General features: G+C 45.7%; 1 protein-coding gene across 1 annotated transcript in view; it reads right to left on the bottom strand.

The window, feature by feature from the left end:
- The window catches only part of LOC144271958 (aldehyde oxidase 2-like), a 106,133-nt gene that overhangs the window by 21,332 nt on the left and 63,521 nt on the right, over positions 1 to 21,280 (bottom strand). The window contains exons 22-27 of the mRNA XM_077829641.1: positions 14,627 to 14,760; positions 12,756 to 12,843; positions 10,302 to 10,388; positions 8,486 to 8,677; positions 1,980 to 2,207; positions 532 to 627 (exon numbers count right to left, since the gene is read on the bottom strand). Coding sequence (XP_077685767.1) covers positions 532 to 627; positions 1,980 to 2,207; positions 8,486 to 8,677; positions 10,302 to 10,388; positions 12,756 to 12,843; positions 14,627 to 14,760 — 825 coding nt within the window. The remainder of the gene's footprint in view (positions 1 to 531; positions 628 to 1,979; positions 2,208 to 8,485; positions 8,678 to 10,301; positions 10,389 to 12,755; positions 12,844 to 14,626; positions 14,761 to 21,280) is intronic.

Genomic DNA, 21,280 nt, shown 5'->3' with positions numbered 1-21,280 from the left:
ACTCAAGAAAAAGAGCACTGGCATTGCTAAGTCTACTCAAAACTAAACTTGATAGGGGATGGCCAGGGTTACTTTGACAATGCCAAGAACTGGAATCTTATTCAGCTTCGGTTTTTTTTTACAGATCTACCCTGATGACATGCATATAACTGCCTTAATAAGAGGTGGAGACAGCTGGGAATAGCTATTTACACTGAAGCCACATCATTTTAGTTTCCTGCATGAATAATTTGTTCCCCCCCCCCCATTTTGGGTCCTTGTCATCTGTTGTGTTGTACATTTGGTGCCTAAATACCTTTATGGATCTGGGCATTAGTCTCTGAACTTACCCCTTCCTGAAGTCTGGCTTTACCTGTAATTCAAAAGCAATCACGCAACATAAACCTCGGCCTGAGCCTCCATCCTGACCTTGGCTGTTGTAGGGTTTCCCTGCAGAACTGCTGAGTGCCATTCACCTTCTCTACTAATGCAATCTCATGAATATCTTTCTCGTATTTTCATCTTCACTCAAATGGTTAATTCATGTCTAACCTGCAACATCTTGGTGTGAATTCCTTGTCCCAGTTCAATTCCACCATGAGTCACCAGCACAGACCCGTCTGTATAGATATGGACCAGAGCTGCAGCCTAAGAAAAACGGACAGAAAATTGTTGTTTAATTCATTAAGGCTGACGCTAACATAATAAACCTTTTTAACAAGGGGATGTACCAACAAGAGCAGGGATGGAATCAGATTTCTTTCCCAGAGGGCACAGCAATCTGGGTGTTGTTAAGAGGGTGAGAGAGTCCTCCAGCTGCCTGACAACAGCAAGCTTCTTGCAGTTAGCAATTTAGGATGAAGAGCCATTTAGCTAAGTAGTTTATTGTTAATTGGAGTTCTGCAAGGACTGCAATCATTCGTGTCAACAATTAATTTTTTAATTTTTTTGACAGTTTTTTTTAATCTTTGTGAAACTGGGCAACAGAGAATAGTCATCTCACTTCTGTTGTGAAGTATTTTTAGCATCAAACTCCATTTCTCTCTCATTCCCAATCAGAGGAGGAGGAAGCAGTGTTTGATGGTGGGCTGCTGGTCCTTGTGGAAGGTAGGTTGAAATTCACCCCATGCAGAAACTCAGCACAAGATCAAGGAACTACTTAAATCCTATTTAAGCCTTATTTTGAGACCTTAGGTGAACTTAATGGTTTCTAGTCTTGTACTGATCCTCTGCACAAGGGTGAATTTCCCCCTTTGTGTATGTAACTCACAGCCTCGATGTTCTTTTACTGTAACCACTGTGGGGTGAATTATCTGAAACTCTCTCAGAGCTCTCAACCTGCAAACTTGCCAACTTGTGACACAAGCAACTGAAATGAGTGAAATGTGAAACACCTGGATTTTGTTGTGCATTGCACTGTAACTCATAGATTAGAATATTTTGGGATTGTTTAAGAATATCAAACCTATTGTAAAGGATATTTTGTGACAATGTAATTTACATAAAGCAAAACTGCAAAAAATCAAACATTTATATCACATGCAGCTATAAGGAACCCCACAAAGATCATCAGCAGGGTTTGAACCTTCAGATCCCCAGCACAAGCCTCTACTGCTTCAGCTACAGACATAGTTGTTATGCTTATTGTGGGCGAGCCACTAGAAGCAGCACGATACACATTTTGCTAGTGAGTTACACAATCATTTGCTAGACGGAAGTAGAATGCTGGAATCAGGAATCCACAGTTCTACTCCTGGCTATGAGAGGAGAGTGTGGTTGAGTGGTTATAGCAGTTGCTATAGAGAGGACAGCAAGTACATAGATCTGGCACATTCCTTCTGAAAGGAACTGTGGATGAGACTTGGGTCTATCATATTAGATACCAAGGTGTGTTTGTGTCTCTCCCTCCTCCTTCCCCTTTCCTTGACAGCTGTGTTTCCTCTTATACTTTAAGAATGCTGGAGCTCTTTCCTCTTTAAGGCAGCACTTCCAAAGCTTACCTGATGGTACAGTGTAGCATTAAATCCAACTGAAAACTTCATAGGAATAATGGCAATCCCTTTCTTCTTCCAGTAATTTTGCTTATTAAATTCTTCCACAGCTGTTTTCCTGCTGTAGTAGTCAGACTTCTCCATACATTCTTTCCAACATTTCACAAGGTTTGTTGCATCGAGCTCTTCTTTAAAGGGAGTTAGATTAACTCCTTTGTACATGTTTATCTCCCTGATCTGAAAAAGGTGAATAAGTTGATACAAAATACTTATGTAGTGCCAAAAGTGTACACAGCACTTTTATGACACATTCCCTGCCCTAAAGAACTGGTAATTGAAATGCCTGATTCTGTCAGCCTTACTCACATCAAGTAGTACTTATGTACCAGAGTAGTCTCAATGGGAGTACACAGATGTGTAAGTACTGCTCAGTGTAAGTAAGGCAGTATCAGGCCAAACACATGACAACAGCCCTGGGGAGGATGAGAGGATTATTAATGATTAGAGAAAAGGAGGAGGGGCTGCTTGAAGAGGGGAGTTGAAGGAAGAAAGAGAAGTCTCATGGCAGAGAAATAGATTCTGATAGGGGTAGGATGCAGCTTTATAGAAAGCACAAAGCTGAGAGCAGGAAAAGGAAGCAAAGGGTGGAGCAAGGCCTGGGAGCTGGGAAGGGCATAGGCAGTGGGATAGGGAAATGAGAGTAGAAATACAGGGCAGGGTAAGGTTGCGTGGGCCTTGTAGGTGAGGCCAAAAAGCTTGCAAGGGATGTGGTAAAGGGCAGAAAGTCAGTGGGGGGAAGAGGTAGGGAGAAGAGAGGGTTACCCACCTTCGAGATGTGTGTCCCTGCGGGTGCTCCACTTCAGGTGTCGGTGCATCCCGGCACTGTTGATTGGAGATTTTCGGTAGCAGTGCCCTGTCGTGACGTGCATGCACAGTAGCCGTCTTGCAGTACCGTTGGAGTCTTGTCTAGCGTGCACGTGGCCTGAGCCCTTCAGTTCCCTCCCTACCATAGAGTGCTTGTATCGAACTCCAAAGTAAAGGGGAGGAGGGTGGGTAGTGGAGCACACACTGGGGGACACATCTCAAAGAACCTCAGTTACTGCACAAGGTGAGTAACCATCTCTTCTTCGAGTGCTGTGGGTGCTCCACTTCAGGTGATCGTAGAGTAGTGTCCACGATAGTTGGGGGGACGTTGGAGTTGTAGGTATAGTGGAGGAGAGGACCATTACACCCAGTATGGCATCAGCTTGTGAGTCTTGTGTAATTGTGTAGTGGTTAATGAACGTATGTTCTGAGGCCCATGTAGCAGCTCTCTGCAGATCTCCGAGATGGGTACATTGTTCAGAAAAATCAATGGATGCTGCCATGGTTTGGGTAGAATGGCTCTGTCTTATTTGTTTGTTAACATAAGCGGATGCAGCTCGAGATCCACTTAGATAGTATCTGCATAGATATAGCAAAGCCCTTGGATCATGTTGTCAAGACGAAGAGTCTCAGGGATTTGTGGAAAAATTTAGTTCTATCCAGGTAAAATGCTATTGCTCGTCAAACATCTAGAGTGTTTAACATGGCCTCCTGTGTTCTTCCGTGTGGTTTGGGATAGAATGTGGGGAGATGAATATGTCGGCTGATATGGAAGGGTGAAGCAATTTTGGGGAAGTATTTGGGGTGAGGTATCAATGTGATCTTGTCTTTAAAGAAGATAGTATATGGTGGATTAGCCATAAGAACACCTCTCACTCACTCATCTAGCAACCAAGAATGCCACCTTCTTTGAGAGGTGCTGCAAGTGGCCAGTGGTTCAAAGGGTGGTCCAGTAAGGCCTTTGAGAACTAGGTTTAGGTCTCAAGTGGGCATGGGTTGGCATACTTCTGGGTAGAGATTCTGTATGCCAGTGAGAAACCGTTTGGTGGTCAGGTGTGTAAATACCGAGAATCCATTGAATTTATGATGGAAAGTGGTGATCGCGGCGAGATGTACTTTAATAGAGCTCGTGGATAGTCCTGAGTTCTTTAGCTCTAAGAGGTATTCTAGCACTAGTGACAGCGGTATAGTGTTGGGAGTGATTTGTTGGTTCTGACTCCAGATGGAGAATCTTTTCCATTTTTGCAGGTAAGTATTGCGTGTGGATGTATGTCTGCTATTCAATAACACATTTGACTTGTTCCGAACAGGTTAATTCGTGTTGTTGGAACTATGAAGAAGCCACACTTTCAGATGGAGTTTCTCCAGGTTTGGATGGACAATCTGACCGTCGGCTTATGAGAGGAGATCTGGTCTCAATGGGAGAGTTCATGGAGCCCAAACTGTCATGTACCAGGTCTGTCTGGGCCACGCTGGGGCTATTAGTATGATTTTGGCATTGTCGTTCTGTATCTTGTGTAGGACACTAGGGATTGGTGGGAATGCATATAGGAGCGCTGTGTCCCATGTGAGGAAAAAAGGGTCCCCTAAGGATTGAGGTCCTAATCCCGCTCTTGAACAGAATAACGGACATTTGTGATTTTGAGATGTAGCAAATAGGTCGATGGTGGGAAACCCCCATCGTTGAAATATATTTTGTAGGACTGTATTTCACATTCATGTTCCTGTGAGAGCCATCTGCTTAGAGTGTCCACTGTGGTATTTTGACATCTGGGAAGGTAAGAGGCTGAGATGTCGATGTGGTGATGAATACATTAGTTCCATAGTTTTATGGCCTCAGTACATCGGGAGTGGGATCGTGCTCCCCCTCATCAGTCGATATAGAACATGCATGCGATATTGTCCGTCATCACCCATACACATAGGCGCTGAGTCCGTGGGTGCTCCGGGGCTGGAGCACCCATGGGGAAAAATTGGTGGGTGCTCTGCACCCACTGGCAGCCAAGCTCCCCGCCCCAGCTCACCTCCGCCTCCTCCCCTGAGCGTGCCATGTCCCTACTTCTCCTCCCAGTGCTTGCCACCGCAAAACAGCTGTTTCACGGCGGCAAGCGCTGCGAGGGAGGGGGAAGGAGCGGGGATGTGGCGCGCTCAGGGGAAGAGGCGGGGCCGGGGCGGGAATTTGGGGAAGGAGTCCAATGGGGACAGGGAGGGGGTGGGGACTTTGGGGAAGGGGTTGGAATGGGGGTGGGGCAGGGGTGGAGTTGGGAGGGGGTCAGAGCGGGATGGGGGGTGTCGAGCACTCACTGGCGCCGGGAGAAGTTGGTGCCTATGCCCATTACAGTCTTGTTCTTTATGAGTGGAAGGAAATGGAGGCAGGCATTCTGTACCTCTCTGAGTTCCAGTAAGTTGACATGGAAATGTGTCTCCGCTAGTGACCATCTGCCTTGGATTGTATGATGATCAAGGTGTGTGCCCCAACCTATCAAGGAGGAATGTGCTGTGATCATAACTGAGGGTGGTTCTTGATAACAGGGGATCCCTGAGCAGAGATTCTCCTGCTTTGTTCACCACTGAAGGGATTCTAGTACCTCGAGAGCAAGGGTGCTGGAACAATTTTTATAGTCGGGGTGCTGAGAGGCACCGAATCAAACTGTAAACTCAGTATATAATGGAAACCAATTCAAGCCAGGGGGAGCTGCAGCACCCTGAGCACCCCTAGTTCCATCACCTATGCTCTGGAGGTGGTGTTACAGTCTTGTTCAGGCTGTGTTTGATGGGTTTGTATACTGAACCCAGCCAACCTTGGATACAGCTCAGGTGTAGTCTGGCATACTTTACCACGAATGTGGTGCCTGCCATGTGTCCTAACAGCTGTAGACAGATTCTTGCTGTGGTTCATGAACTGGTGTAAACTGTCTCTATGAGATTTTTTATTCCCAGAAATCTGGTCTGTGGTAGACACACTCTGGCTTGAACTGAATAGATGTGCTCATTGAACTGAATGAAGTCTAGTTGTTGTGTGGGTATTAATGTCGACTTTTGTATGTTCAATTGCAGCCCTAGGGTTTGGAAGAGGGCAGTAGTCCGTTGGGCGATTTCTGTCATTGCTATCCAATTGGGGCCTTTCAGAAGGCAGTCGTCTACGTATGGGAAAAACACGATCCCTTGCTTACACAGGTGCACAGCAACAACTGTAAGGGTTTTGGAGAAGACCCTCGGTGCAGCGAACAGTCCAAATGGAAGCAACCTGCATTGGTAGTGCTTGTGTCCTACTGTCAATCGGAGGAATAGTCTGTGAATTGGGTGAATGGTAATGTGGAAATATGTATCTTGTAGGTCGAGGGCTGAAAACCAATCCCTCTGTTCCGGCACTGGGATTATCGTGCCTAATGTGACCATCTTGAATTTCTGGGAGCAAAGGAACTTGTTGAGTTTTTGTAGGTCTAGTATGGATCACCATCCTCAGTTTTTCTTTTGGGTCAGAAAATTGTGGGAATAGAAGCTCTTTCCAGGGCACCTAGTTGCAGTTGATGTTGTACTTCTTGCCTTAATAGGTGCTCGTGAGAAGGGTCCCTGAAGAGAGACCAGGAAGTGGGTTGGGTAGTTGGGCAAGAAATAAAGGGGATGGCATAGCCCAATCGTATGATCTCTAGGACCCAGCAGTCCTTCGTGATGGACTCCCATGCTTGGTAAAAGATCTCAGTCAATGGCCAAATGGGCAAAGTGGCACTGTCTTGAGGGGAAGGTCTCTCAGACCCTCGACCAACTGTTCAAAATTGTTGCTTAGTAAATGGTGGCTGTTGATTGGGGTTAAGCTGGTTGGTGTCATCGTGTTCTGTTTCTCTGTCTGTTGTTGTACGGTCTAGCATTCTGGTGACTAAATGGTGTGTCTTTAGAGCAGTGGGAAGGTTGGTAGAGCTTTCTTTTAACAGGTGGTGTGTAAATGCCCAGTGTGCAGAGTGTCGCACGTGAGTCTTTCATGGAGTGCAGCACCTCATCAGTCTTCGATGAGAATAGTTTGTCTTTGTCGAAGGGGAGGCCTGGCACCTTGAGTTGCAGTTCTTTTGGGATGCCAGAAGACAGAAGCCATGAGGCTCTGTGCATTACAATTGCTGTGGTTGTGTTACAGGAGAGTGGGGTGGGGGGAGAGAAAACCTTTTGTAGTGGTAAACACCCATTTTTTCATGGTTTGTGTGTATAAAAATATCTTCTGTACTTTCCAGAGTATGCATCCGATGAAGTGAGCTGTAGCTCACGAAAGCTTATGCTCAAATAAATTGGTTAGACTCTAAGGTGCAACAAGTACTTTTTTTCTTTTCGTCAGATCTTGGCATCTCTTCTCAGCAGGAGCCGCATCTTTTAAAGCCTGGGGACCAGCATGTCTGAGGGAGTGCTCCAAAAGGAGCAGGAGGATAAAAATATAATTTTTTTTAACAAGTTAACTACTAACTCCGAACTATAGCTAACTTATCTAAAATATCTAACTAATATTTTTCTTTTTTCTGTCTACAGAGGAAGAAGCTGCTGCACTGCCCCGAGCTCTGTCTGCATTTGAGGATGGTTGAGAAGGAACCGAAAGGGCTTGGGCTGTGCTCGTGCTAGATGAGACTCCAACGCTGCCACGAGACAGCTACTGTGCACACATGTCCTGACCAAGAGCTGCTACCAAAAATCTCCGATCCAACAGTGCCAGGACGCACCGACACCTGAAGTGGAGCACTCACAGGGACAACACTTGAAGAAGAAGGCAACATTGTTGGAGTCCTGGGAAAGGAAAATTACTTTATCAGCCATACATTCCACAGACTAGAGGCGGGGTGCAGGCCAGACAGGATGGGGACATGTTAATCAAGGCAAGAGGTGACCAGGGCATGGACAATGACTTTATTAGTGGGTACTAGGAGGAAAGGGTAGATATTAGTGATATCAAAGAAAGAGAAGGAAAGGGAATTAGTGAGAGTCTAGATATGAGGGGACAAGTTAAAAGAAGAATCAGTTTGATACTAAGATTACAGGACCGGGTGATTGGAGTTGTTGATGAAGACAAAGAATGGAGATGGGGGAGGAGGGTTAGTAGGAATGATGAGAAGCACAGCTGGAGTTTCAGGCAACAGCCAGATGTTCAGGAGAAGATGTCAGATAGGCAACTAGAGACACCTGACTGGATGGAGAAGGCAGAGACTCTATTATAGTGATTGGAGCTGACCACAGCGGGTGGAGACTTCAAATTGAAGAAATAAACTTCCATTGACAGATTCTGTCACTGTATAGGTTTCAGAGTAGCAGCCGCGTTAGTCTGTATTCGCAAAAAGAAAAGGAGTACTTATGGCACCTTAGAGACTAACAAATTTATTTGAGCATAAGCTTTTGTGAGCTACAGCTCACTTCATCGGATGCATGTACTCCTTTTCTTCTTGTCACTGTATAGTGTATTACTCCCTGAACAGTCCCACTGATATCAGTAAAGGTACTATTTAGCACAAGGAAAGATGGTGGGATCTGGCACAATATGAACTACTTCAATAGAAAGAGCTTGTGAAGGTCTGGCTCACCATACTTTTGCCATAGGAGTTTTGCCTTTGACTTGGGAGCAGGAGTAGAAGCAGACCCCTGTTATGTCTCATTTTATTTGTTAAACTCAGTTCATTTACCTTCTCATGTGGCAAGCCAGTTTGGGTTGCCACCGTCGCTATCCAGGATTCTGTAAACAAACCCGATTGTGGAAAGCCAAATCCTCGGAACGCTGTGTTTGATGGCAAGTTCGTCTTGCAGGCGCGTCCCCGGACTCGGAGGTTAGGGATCTTGTAAGCATTATCCGTTTTTAGCACAACATACTCAATTACCTGTAGTAGGAGAGATTATCTCTGTTAAAGTGGTTTCTTTGCCTTTACAATTACAGTGAAACCTGTGTTAGGAAACCACACAAGGGACTGACAAAATTTAGTTGCTTAAAGGTGGAGCAGAGTTATATTCAGGGGGTCTGATTATTCTGCTGCTGCTTACAGTAAATCAAGACTACCTCTCTTGAAGTCAGTGGAGTTACATTAGTGTAAAACAAGTGTGAGTGAGGAAAGAATCAGCACAGACTGTAGGGTGGTTTAAACAGCTAGGAAGTTACGTAACAGGCTGTGACGTTATTGACTTGAACTGGGACCATACAGATCATTGTTGCAACCAAGGTCCTGTAGTGGCACCAAATCTTATAAAGGGGGCCAAATGAGGTGTCTAAGACAAGGTTATGGTTTGCTGGTTATGATTATATTATCTGTATATGTGTATAATTTTTATAGTTGAAGTTATGAATATTGGCTCTATACTGTCTGTATTTCAAAAACTTATACTATGCTTCTGGGTGACACCCCAGACAAGTTGGTGTCAGCTCTGCCTAGCCTGCTTGATGGCCCATTAAGGACCATCAGCCATACAACTGACCCATTGAGAGAAGGCAGACACGCCTTGGGACACAGCAAGGTATGCAGGGACATGCCTATGGACAGAACTCTGAGGTTTTTCCATGCCATGTGATGGACAGCTTGTCTTTGGAACAAAGAAAGAAAGACCGCATGGCAAGAGAATATAAAAAGCTGCTGCAGCTCCTCCATCTTGTCTTCAATCCTGCTTCATACCTCTGGAGGAACTTGGCTACACTGAAGCTTTGAACCAAGGACTGAAAGACCCATCCAAGATGTGGATGTTCAACAGAGACTTGATTTGAACCTGCAGTTTATTCTATCACTGCTGCAAGCCTGAACCAAGAACTTTGCCATTACTGTATGTAATTGATTCCATTTAACCAATTCTAACTCTCATCTATATTTCTTTCCTTTTATGAATAAACCTTTAGATTTTAGATTCTAAAGGATTGGCAACAGCGTGATTTGTGGGTAAGATCTGATTTGTATATTGACCTGGGTCTGGGGCTTGGTCCTTTGGGATCAAGAGAACCTTTTTTCTTTTACTGGGGTATTGGTTTTCATAACCATTTGTCCCCATAACAAGTGTCACTGGTGGTGATACTGGGAAACTGGAGTGTCTAAGGGAATTGCCTGTGTGACTTGTGGTTAGCCAGTGGGGTAAAACCAAAGTCTTCTCTGTTTGGCTGGTTTGGTTTGCCTTGGTGTGCACAGAAACCCCAGCCTTGGGCTGTAACTGCCCTGCTTTAAGCAATTTGTCCTGAATTGGCACTCTCAGTTGGGTCCAGCCAGAATCAGCCTCGTTACACAGGCATGAGGTCTTGGGCAGGTTTCACTATAATCACAAATTGTACTTCCTATGTTCTTTAAACTTGATAGGAGACAGAGGCCTTGGTGGGTTCCTGAAACAAAAATCCATGCCACAGATACATTTCTGCTGCAATCAGAAAGTCGTACTTAATAAGAGTAGACTCTTATCATAAATAAGTCTGTTCAGGACATTTTCCTTCTGTTTTGTGGCCAGTGAAGTTACCACCAGATTAGAAGAACTTACCAGTTCAGACTCATCTAGAGTACATCCAGCATTAATGTAGGACTCAATATCTGCAGCTGTGATTCTACCATCATTTGTAAATCCTACCTGTAACATTGTAACCAACACATTAGTGGTCTTTTTGGTCATTTATGACACCTGCACTTTGTAACTAAACCAACCTGCATACAAGTTAAACACGATGCTCAGACTTTTGAACTAGAACTTGGCAAAACATTTCAGACATGTAGTGTATTTGCTGAAAAATGCAGTTTCAGGTTGTCAGAAACAATCTGTGAATTCTATACAAATTTGCCATATAGTTTAGGCCAAAATAATAAACTTTTGGGTTAGATTTGCAAGGGGATGTAGGCATCATTCACAAAACTGAGGAGAAACACTGGTTCCCCTTATACATAGTAGTTAGAGTACTCACCTGGTATGTGGGAGACCAGGCTAAAGTCTTCACATTTGGAGCAGGGACTTTAGCCTGGTCTCCCACATTGCAGGTGACTGCTCATAGCCACTGGGGTATGGGGTATTCTTGGGTGGGGCTCTCAATCTCTCCTGCTGAAGTTGTTCCACTTTGTACAAATAGTTAAATAGTCATTGGAGCAGGGCCGGGAAACTGACGGTTCCCTTTCCCAGGTGAGGGAGTGACCAGACCACCAGACTACAGAGTCATTCTCACGCTCTCTCTCAGGCCCAATGAATAAAAGCATAGATTTCCATCTGTTTGAAAACCAATCCTGACCTTCATAGGAAGATGCTGGCCAAAGGGGAAAATTTTGACTCATGGTCAAAGCTCTTTATTACTCAGCACATATCTAGATCTATGTTTTTCTTGATCATGCACTAGTCTGCTGCACAGGGAGCTATTTAATTGATTACAGTTATTTGCCCTTTGCCAGCTGCCTTTTTCTACTGTGACAGCCTGATGAAAATTGTGGGTGGTGGGTTTAGATATCCTGAGAGGCCTATGGCTACATTACGAGCTAGGGGCGTGTGCAGACACTTGTGCTAGCTTAATGACAGCGAGTGTGAGTGTAAATAGTAGCGTAGGCACAGTGGCAGCGCAGCTTGGCCATGCCGAGCACAAACCTGCCTGAATGCTGTCAGCATGTACTTGCCAGTGCAGCTGCCCGTGGCTACACTACTATTTATACTCTTTGAAAGCCAGTGTGATTCCTGAGCTGGGAATCACACCCCAAGCTCACATTATAGATGTAGCCTGTTGCAGTGCTCATTTATAATGTTCCTGTTCAATATAATTGTTTTAACCTCCTGGGAACCATAGGTTTTGGAGGGGAAGCTGTAATAATTATTATTGATAATGAAATACACTTACAAAGATGGATACTACATTCTTGGGAAGGCAGAACACAGGCCCAATCATAAACATTTTAGTATGCTTTGGGGAGTGGCAGCAAGAACACCCTATTAGAGACTCTCTACTCTGAAGAGTGAGGACCTAAGAAAGGAAATTGCCTTTGGAGCAATGGTAGTTCTCTCAAGTTAGAATCCTCCACATGGGCCCTGATCCTGCAGTCCTTACTCAGACAAAGGTCCCACTGACTTAATGGAAACTTTGACTGTACAAGGACAGGAGGACTGGGTCCATATTCTCTTTAATGAGAGAGAGTATCAATCCACTGAAACACTTGAGCTTTTTTTTTTTTCTTCTTATTCAAAAATCTCTGAACAGGTGAGACAGGTAGATTTTACCTGCACAATTTTCTTGACACAAAGACGTTATTATGTGGATTCATTTTTATGGGCTTGTCTCTGTGTTCCCAGTGCCCCGTGGAGTCAGCAGGAGTTTGGTGTGCACCAAGATTGCAGAACTGGTCCTCAACTCTTTCCTACTATCATGTTTTATAGTTAAAAGGTCATGGCTAAGGAGTATCTTTTAAACAAACCAAAAAGAAACACGAGGAACTAACATGACATTGACCAGACACTGCCCTGATTATTTTGCTTGTACATTGCATTCATTTCTTCCAGCATTTGCCTCTCTTTCTATTTAGATTGCAAGCTCCTGGGGGAAGAGGGAACGTTTCTTCATTTGTTTATACAGCACAGACTACAGTGGGCCCCCTATCCTGACTGGATCCTTTGGACACTACTGCAATATAAATATAAACATAATGCTACAGTTAATAAGACAAGCAAACGGTGCATATATTTTGCAGAAAGCCCTCTGAGAAATATTCAGCTCATTCAAGTCTATTCTTGCTCGATATTCATTCCTCTTCTTTGAATCATTTTTGTACCCACTGATTTTATAGCTAGTTTACAGAAATAATATTTAAGAGAGATCAAATTAAAAACCCAAATCTAAATCAATGAAGGGCCAGATGCTCAACTGGTGTCAATTGCTGTAGTTCCATCAGATTCAGTGAAGCTATGCCAATTTACACCACCTGAGGATCTTGTGCTAGATATTTCAGTGAGCTATTTCCTTCTCCCACTTACTTTATATTTTCCATAGAAAGGGTGTCGGCCTCCAGTGATTAGCATATCCTCATCTCGCTCCAGGATGAAGCGGATTGGACGCCCAGTCCTAAACCAGACACAAAAGACTCACTTTTATCAGCCCTATCAGTGCCAGTTACCAGGAAGATCGAGTTATTGGGCCAAATTCTTCCCAGTGTGACCTTACTGAGGCCAGAGATGAACTGGCCCACTATGCTTCTCAAGAGCTCATTAACCTCATATTAACCATTTATTGCCATGAAATGCAAACTGTCCACTACTGTGTGGGTATATTTTAGGCTCATCCAGGAAAGGAAAGGAAGATTTTAACTTTTGTTCATAGAAGAAAATATGGGGGAACATCTGGTCACCTGCCTCTGTTTAGTGTCCTGACTTCACCCTTTTACGGCCTGTGAGCAGTAGAGTCCAGCTCCTTCGAGGTACTCTCCATCCCTACAAAGTAAGGTTTGGGAGGAGGAGCAGTGGCAGGCCATGGCATGAGGCTATGGGATCCAACCCTGTACAAATCAGTCAGCTACTGACCCTCGTGCTCTGTGATGTAGTGGGGATGGATTCCCTCCTTTTTCTTCTCTGTGGAGCCCCCTTGTGCTGAGCCCTGCTACTCAGGCTTGGTCTGGGGGAACAGGTGAGAGATTTGGTCCATAAACATCAGCAAATTTCTTAACTCTTGAATGAACAAGAAAAAACCCGAAACTTTATCCTATTATGCCCCAACATTACTGTGCTAAAGAATGTCCAAGCTCTCTTTAATCTTCAACCCCCACTACAGACCCCGCGGAATAAGATACACAGTGCTTGTTTAACAACTTGACTACAGCTGAACTTTCAGCCACGTCCAGCTAAGCCATACCTGCTGTGCTGCTGGATAGACCAGGTGTGGTCTACTGATTTGAATGGAGATTCAGTGGGCAACTGTAGCATAATGAACTGTGAAGCACATTATCCTGGCACAATAGGTGTGGCGCAAAACCAACAGTGACAGGGTTATTGTGGTCTTGTTTCCTTTGGTGGGCTCCCTATGTTCAATGCAGCACTTTTGGAGGGGAAGCTGTAATTATTATTATTGATAATGAAATACACCTACAAAGATGGATACTACATTCTTGGGAAGGCAAAATACATGCCCAGTCATAAATATATTAGTGTGTTTTGAGGAGTGGCAGCAAGAATACCGTTACAAATAGAGGGGGCTCACTCAACAACAAATGGATGCCAGCAAATTGCACCATGTCCAAATACTGCCTTACTTTATACCATAGCAAATCTGGATTATGATGTAACTAGTCCTAGCTGGTTATGTCCATCTAACTTTTCTAGTTGCATAAATGCCCAGTTGATCCATGTGTGGCTGTACTATATAGATAGAATGGGTAGTTGCCTGTGACAAAATGTTGTGTACATATTTCTGCTGGTGACTACAAGCTGGTAGAGATGGACATTTGGTAGTTGCCTTGAGGAGCAGAACCCCTGAAGCTGGTCAATAAGAACTAAATCCAGGGTACAAGGGAGTTGCATCAAATATCTAAGGTAAAATTCACACTACCCTCCCTGAGCAGCCCCTGAATTAATGGGCTTTGTATGGGGAACTCCACCTGAGGCGAATCTCCATGAGAGCCACTGCATGGAGAAGTCGGTACAGGCCTTCTGCCAAAGGGGGAGTTGCACTGCCAGCTGCACTGAGACTATTCAGGTCTTTATCCAAGATTCCTTATCAAAGACATGGCAAGGCAAAGGGAAGTGTGTTCAGGCTGATCACGTCATCAATGTTCGTGTCAGAGGTTCCCTTACAATTCTTTCTAGTAATTTTAATTTGTTTCAGTAAAATCACTGAAAAAACCCATAACGCTTACTTGTTTGCTGCCACTGCTGCAACTACAGCAAAAATTGCTGGCTTTGTAACCTTCCCTCCAAACGCTCCACCAACGTGTTTTGTGTGGCACATGATCTTACTGGAGTGGACATCTAAAGCCGAAGCCACTAATACCTATAAAAGTGAATTGCTTAGATTTTATACAGGCTGACTACTTACCAAAACCCATAATAAAAATGTTTAGGCTCCCACAACTACTAATACATAAAAGAAATAAACAAACAGGGCCAGATTCTCATCTAAGTGCTACTAGTGCAAACCTGGTATAGTTCTGCATAAGATAATGGAGTTACTCCAGATTCACACTGACAGAAATGAGAGCAGAATCTGGTTCTTTTAGAGGAGCAGAAGCTGAACAATAGCTCTGGAAAATACACTTTGCTAATTTTTGGGCAAACATTGATACTCTTTATCTAGAGGTACAAGACAGATCTACCTCTGAATACAGAGCATCCACCAAGCTGGCCAGCTGCATGGAAAAGATTGACTGTTCATGCTACAGAATAGAGAGCAGCTGTAATATTGCTCTTATTTTACAGTGTGAATACAGGCACACTGCCTAATCCTGAGAATCCTTACTCAGATGAACGCCAATAGGCATTTTGTCTAAATGAGGAGACCAGGATCAGGCTCTTCAAGCTGAATTGCAGAGCTCTAAAAGTAAACCAATAAACAAACACAAAACTACTTAACAGCTCAGATCAGTAAGGGGAAAATCCTAGTCTCACTGATGTCAATAGGAGTTTGGTCACTGATTTCACAGGGACCAGACTCTACTGCTGTCTACTGAGTAATGCTTTAAAATACATTTCTTCATAGAACAAGAAATGGTTACATACCGTAATTGTGATTCTTTGAGATGAGCTGCAGATGTATATTCCAGTTAGGTGTGCATGTGCCCAGTGCACTGGAGCTGGAGAAATTTGCCTAGCAGTACCTGTAGAGGGGTGTCATCAGTGCCTTGTGGCCATAGCCCCACCTGGCTACCCAAGGCAGTGCCACCCTGATCCTCCCTCAGTTTCTTTGCACTGAACACCCCAAAATGAGATTCTGATGCAGATGGACGGAGGGTGGGTCATGGAACACACTGAGCCCTGGTCTACACTAGGACTTTAGGTTGAATTTAGCAGCGTTAAATCGATGTAAACCTGCACCCGTCCACACGATGAAGCCCTTTATTTCGACTTAAAGGGCTCTTAAAATCGATTTCCTTTCTCCACCCCTGACAAGTGGATTAGCGCTTAAATCGGCCTTGCCGGTCGAATTTGGGGTACTGTGGACACAATTTGACGGTATTGGCCTCCAGGAGCTATCCCAGAGTGCTCCACTGTAACCGCTCTGGACAGCGCTCTCAACTCAGATGCACTGGCCAGGTAGACAGGAAAAGAACCGCAAACTTTTGAATCTCACTTCCTGTTTGGCCAGCGTGGCAAGCTGCAGGTGACCACTCAGAGCTCATAAGCAGAGGTGATCATGCAGAGCTCATCAGCAGAGGTGACCATGATGGAGTCCCAGAATCGCAAAAGAGCTCCAGCATGGACTGAACGAGAGGTAAGGGATCTGATCGCTGTATGGGGAGAGGAATCCGTGCTATCAGAACTCCGTTCCAGTTTTCGAAATGCCAAAACCTTTGTCAAAATCTCCCAGGGCGTGAAGGACAGAGGCCATAACAGGGACCCGAAGCAGTGCCGTGTGAAACTTAAGGAGCTGAGGCAAGCCTACCAGAAAACCAGAGAGGCGAACGGCCTCTCCGGGTCAGAGCCCCAAACATGCCGCTTCTATGATGAGCTGCATGCCATTTTAGGGGGTTCAGCCACCACTACCCCAGCCGTGTTGTTTGACTCCTTCAATGGAGATGGAGGCAATATGGAAGCAGGTTTTGGGGATGAAGAAGAAGAAGAAGAAGATGATGATGATGAGCTTGTAGATAGCTCACAGCAAGCAAGCGGAGAAACCGGTTTTCCCGACAGCCAGGAACTGTTTCTCACCCTGGACCTGGAGCCAGTACCCCCTGAACCCACCCAAGGCTGCCTCCTGGACCCGGCAGGCAGAGAAGGGACCTCTGGTGAGTGTACCTTTTAAAATAATATACATGGTTTAAAAGCAAGCATGTGAAAGGATTAATTTGCCCTGGCATTCGTGGCTCTCCTGGATGTACTCCCAAAGCCTTTGCAAAAGGTTTCTGGGGAGGGCAGCCTTATTGCATCCTCCATGGTAGGACACTTTACCACTCCAGACCAATAACACGTACTCGGGAATCATTGTACAACAAAGCATTGCAGTGTATGTTTGCTGGCGTTCAAACAACATCCGTTCTTTATCTCTCTGTGTTATCCTCAGGAGAGTGAGATATCGTTCATGGTCACCTAGTTGAAATAGGGTGCTTTTCTTCAGGGGACACTCAGAGGTGCCCGTTCCTGCTGGGCTGTTTGCCTGTGGCTGAACAGAAATGTTCCCTGCTGTTAGCCACGGGGAGAGGGGAGGGTTGAGGGGGTAGCCACGCGGTGGGGGGAGGCAAAATGCGACCTTGTAACGAAAGTACATGTATGTAATGTTAACAGCAAGGTTTACCCTGAAAGAGCGTAGCCACTGTTTTATAAAATGTGTCTTTTTAAATACCGCTGTCCCTTTTTTTTTCTCCACCAGCTGCATGTGTTTCAATGATCACAGGATCTTCTCCTTCCCAGAGGCTAGTGAAGATTAGAAAGAAAAAAAAAACACACTGGTGATGAAATGTTCTCCGAGCTCATGCTGTCCTCCCGCACTGACAGAGCACAGATGAATGCATGGAGGCAAATAATGTCAGAGTGCAGGAAAGCACAAAATGACCGGGAGGAGAGGTGGTGGGCTGAAGAGAGTAAGTGGCGGGCTGAAGACAGGGCTGAAGCTCAAATGTGGCGGCAGTGTGATGAGAGGAGGCAGGATTCAATGCTGAGGCTGCTGAAGGATCAAACCAGTATGCTCCAGTGTATGGTTGAGCTGCAGCAAAGGCAGCTGGAGCACAGACTGCCACTACAGCCCCTGTGTAACCAACCGCCCTCCTCCCCAAGTACCATAGCCTCCACACCCAGACGCCCAAGAACGCGGTGGGGGAGGCCTCCGGCCAACCAGCCACTCCACCACAGAGGATTGCCCAAAAAACAGAAGGCTAACATTCAATAAATTTTAAAGTTGTAAACTTTTAAAGTGCTGTGTGGCATTTTCCTTCCCTCCTCCACCACCCCTCCTGGGCTACCTTGGTAGTCATCCCCCTATTTGTGTGATGAATGAATAAAGAATGCACGAATGTGAAGCAACAATGACTTTATTGCCTCTGCAAGCGGTGATCGAAGGGAGGGTGGTTAGCTTACAGGGAAGTAGAGTGAACCAAGGGGCGGGGGGTTTCATCAAGAAGAAACAAACAGAACTTTCACACCGTAGCCTGGCCAGTCATGAAACTGGTTTTCAAAGCTTCTCTGATGCGTACCGCACCCTCCTGTGCTCTTCTAACCGCCCTGGTGTCTGGCTGCGCATAACCAGCAGCCAGACGATTTGCCTCTACCTCCCACCCAGCTATAAACGTCTCCCCCTTACTCTCACAGATATTGTGGAGGGCACAGCAAGCAGTTAGAACAGCGGGAATATTGGTTTCACTGAGGTCTAAGCGAGTCAGTAAACTGCATCAGCGTGCCTTTAAACGTCCAAATGCACATTCTAGCACCATTCTGCACTTGCTCAGCCTGTAGTTGAACAGCTCCTGACTACTATCCAGGCTGCCTGTGTACGGCTTCATGAGCCATGGCATTAAGGGGTAGGCTGGGTCCCCAAGGATACATATAGGCATTTCAACATCCCCAACAGTTATTTTCTGATCTGGGAATAAAGTCCCTTCCTGCAGCTTTTGAAACAGACCAGAGTTCCTGAAGATGCGAGCGTCATGTACCTTTCCCGGCCATCCCACGTTGATGTTGGTGAAACATCCCTTGTGATCCACCAGAGCTTGCAGCGCTATTGAAAAGTACCCCTTGCGGTTTATGTACTCGGCGGCTTGGTGCTCAGGTGCCAAGATAGGATATGGGTTCCGTCTATGGCCCCACCACAGTTAGGGAATCCCATTGCAGCAAAGCCATCCACTATGACCTGCACATTTCCCAGGGTCACTACCCTTGATATCAGCAGATCTTTGATTGCGTGGCCTACTTGCATCACAGCAGCCCCCACAGTAGATTTGCCCACTCCAAATTGATTCCCAACTGACCGACAGCTGTCTGGCATTGCAAGCTTCCACAGGGCTATCGCCACTTGCTTCTCATCTTGGTATTCATGCGCTTCAGGGTAGGGGAAAGCAAGTCACAAAGTTCCATGAAAGTGCCCTTACGCATGCGAAAGTTTCGCAGCCACTGGGAATTGTCCCAGACCTGCAACACTATGCGGTTCCACCAGTCTGTGCTTGTTTCCCAAGCCCAGAATCGGCGTTCCACAGCACGAACCTGCCCCATTAGCACCATGATGCATGCATTGGCAGGGCCCATGCTTTCAGAGAAATCTGTGTCCATGTCCTGATCACTCACGTGACCGTGCTGACATCGCCTCCTCGCCTGGTATCACTCTGCCAGGTTCTGGTGTTGCATATACTGCTGGATAAAGCATGTGGTGTTTAATGTGCTCCTAATTGCCAAAGTGAGCTGAGCGGCCTCCATGCTTGCCTTGGTATGGCGTCCGCACAGAAAAAAGGCGCGGAACGATTGTCTGCCGTTGCTCTGATGGAGGGAGGGGTGACTGACGACATGGCTTAGGGTTGGCTTACAGGGAATTAAAATCAACAAAGGGGGTGGCTTTACATCAATGAGTATTTCAGGCAGGACTTCACGGAGGGTTCCAATAAGAAATGGTGCACCTAAGTAATTGTTCTTATTGGAACAAGCAGGTTGGTCTGGCCTCTGATTGATACATGGCTAGATTTACCTCGCTGCACCTTCTCTGTGAGTGACTGCAGTGTGACCTAGAGGAATGAGTCCCCTAGACGGGGGAGGAGGGGAAGCAAATGAGTACAAAACAAATCTGGTCTATTTCTTGTTTTGATCCACTCCATCTATCTTTTACATCTTTGGCTGGCAGCAGACGGTGCAGAAGGACTGCAAGCCATCCACATCTCATGGCTGCTCGGCAGAAGATGGTGCAGTAGGACTGTTAGCCATCCTCATCTCTTGCCTGCCTGGCAGAAGATGGTACAGTACGACTGCTAGCAATCCGTATCTCCTGCCTGCTCACCATAAGATGGTTCAATAGGACTGACTGCAGGACTAAAGAGAATGACCTGGTCAAGTCACTCCAAATTTAGTACCTGTGCCCATGTCTGCCCAGGCGCTCCTGGCCAATGTGGCCAGGAGCACCTCGGACATGACAATGATGGCTACCAGTCCTACTGTACCATCTACTGCCACAAGGCAAGGGGTTGCTGCTGCTGTGTAGCAATGCAGTACCACGTCTGCCAGCACCCAGGAGACATATGGTGACGGTTGCCTGAGCGGGCTCCATGCTTGCCGTGGTATGGCGTCTGCACAGGTAACTCAAGAAAAAAGGCGCGAAACGATTGTCTGCTGCTGCTTTCACGGAGAGAGGGAGGGAATGGGGGCCTGACGATATGTACCCAGAACCACCCGTGACAATGTTTTAGCCCCATCAGGCATTGGGATCTCAACCCAGAATTCCAATGGGCAGCAGAGACTGTGGAAACTGTGGGATAGCTACCCACAGTGCAACGCTCCGGAAGTCGACGCTTGCCTTGGTACTGTGGAAACACTCCGCCGAGTTAATGCACTTAGAGCATTTTCTGTGGGGACACACACACTCGAATATATAAAACCGATTTCTAAAAAACCGACTTCTATAAATTCGACCTAATTTCGTAGTGTAGACATACCCAGTCTCTGATATGGTCCTGGAAAGTGTGACATGCATTATAGATGGCCCAAAGTTTCAGCACGTTGCTATTTAGTGAGGCCATCTACTCCGACCACAGCCCATATACTTTCAGCGATCCCAGGTGCACCCTCCAACCCATCAGGGAGGCGTTGGTAACAATCAGCTTGGTTGGTGAGGGCCACATAAAGGGAATGCCTTGGCAAACATTTTCTGAACGCACCCACCACTGCAAGGAGTACAGGACCAGTGGAGGAAGATGAACCAGTCTTTCTAAAGCAGCAGTAGTCAATATGATTGCTCTCTATAAATATATCAGAGGGATAAATACTGGAGAGGGAGAGGAATTATTTAAGTTCAGTACCAATGTGGACACAAGAACAAATGGATATAAACTGGCCACCAGGAAATTTAGACTAGAAATTAGACGAAGGTTTCTAACCATCAGAGGAGTGAAGTTTTGGAATAGCCTTCCAAGGGGGAAGCAGTGGGGGCAAAAGATCTATCTGGCTTTAAGATTAAACTCGATAAGTTTATGGAGGAGATGGTATGATGGGATAATATGGTTTTGGTAATTAAATATTCATGGTAAATAGGCCCAATGGCCTGTGATCGGATATTAGATGGGGTGGGATCTGAGTTACCCAGGAAAGAATTTTCTGTAGTATCTGGCTGATGAATCTTGCCCATATGCTCAGGGTTTAGCTGATTGCCATATTTGGGGTCGGGAAGG

The sequence above is a fragment of the Eretmochelys imbricata genome, chromosome 11 (genome assembly GCF_965152235.1).
Source record: "Eretmochelys imbricata isolate rEreImb1 chromosome 11, rEreImb1.hap1, whole genome shotgun sequence".
Taxonomy (NCBI): Eukaryota; Metazoa; Chordata; order Testudines; family Cheloniidae; genus Eretmochelys; species Eretmochelys imbricata.
The sequence above is the reverse complement of the archived record's forward strand: the minus strand, read 5'-3'. Positions and strand labels throughout refer to the sequence as shown.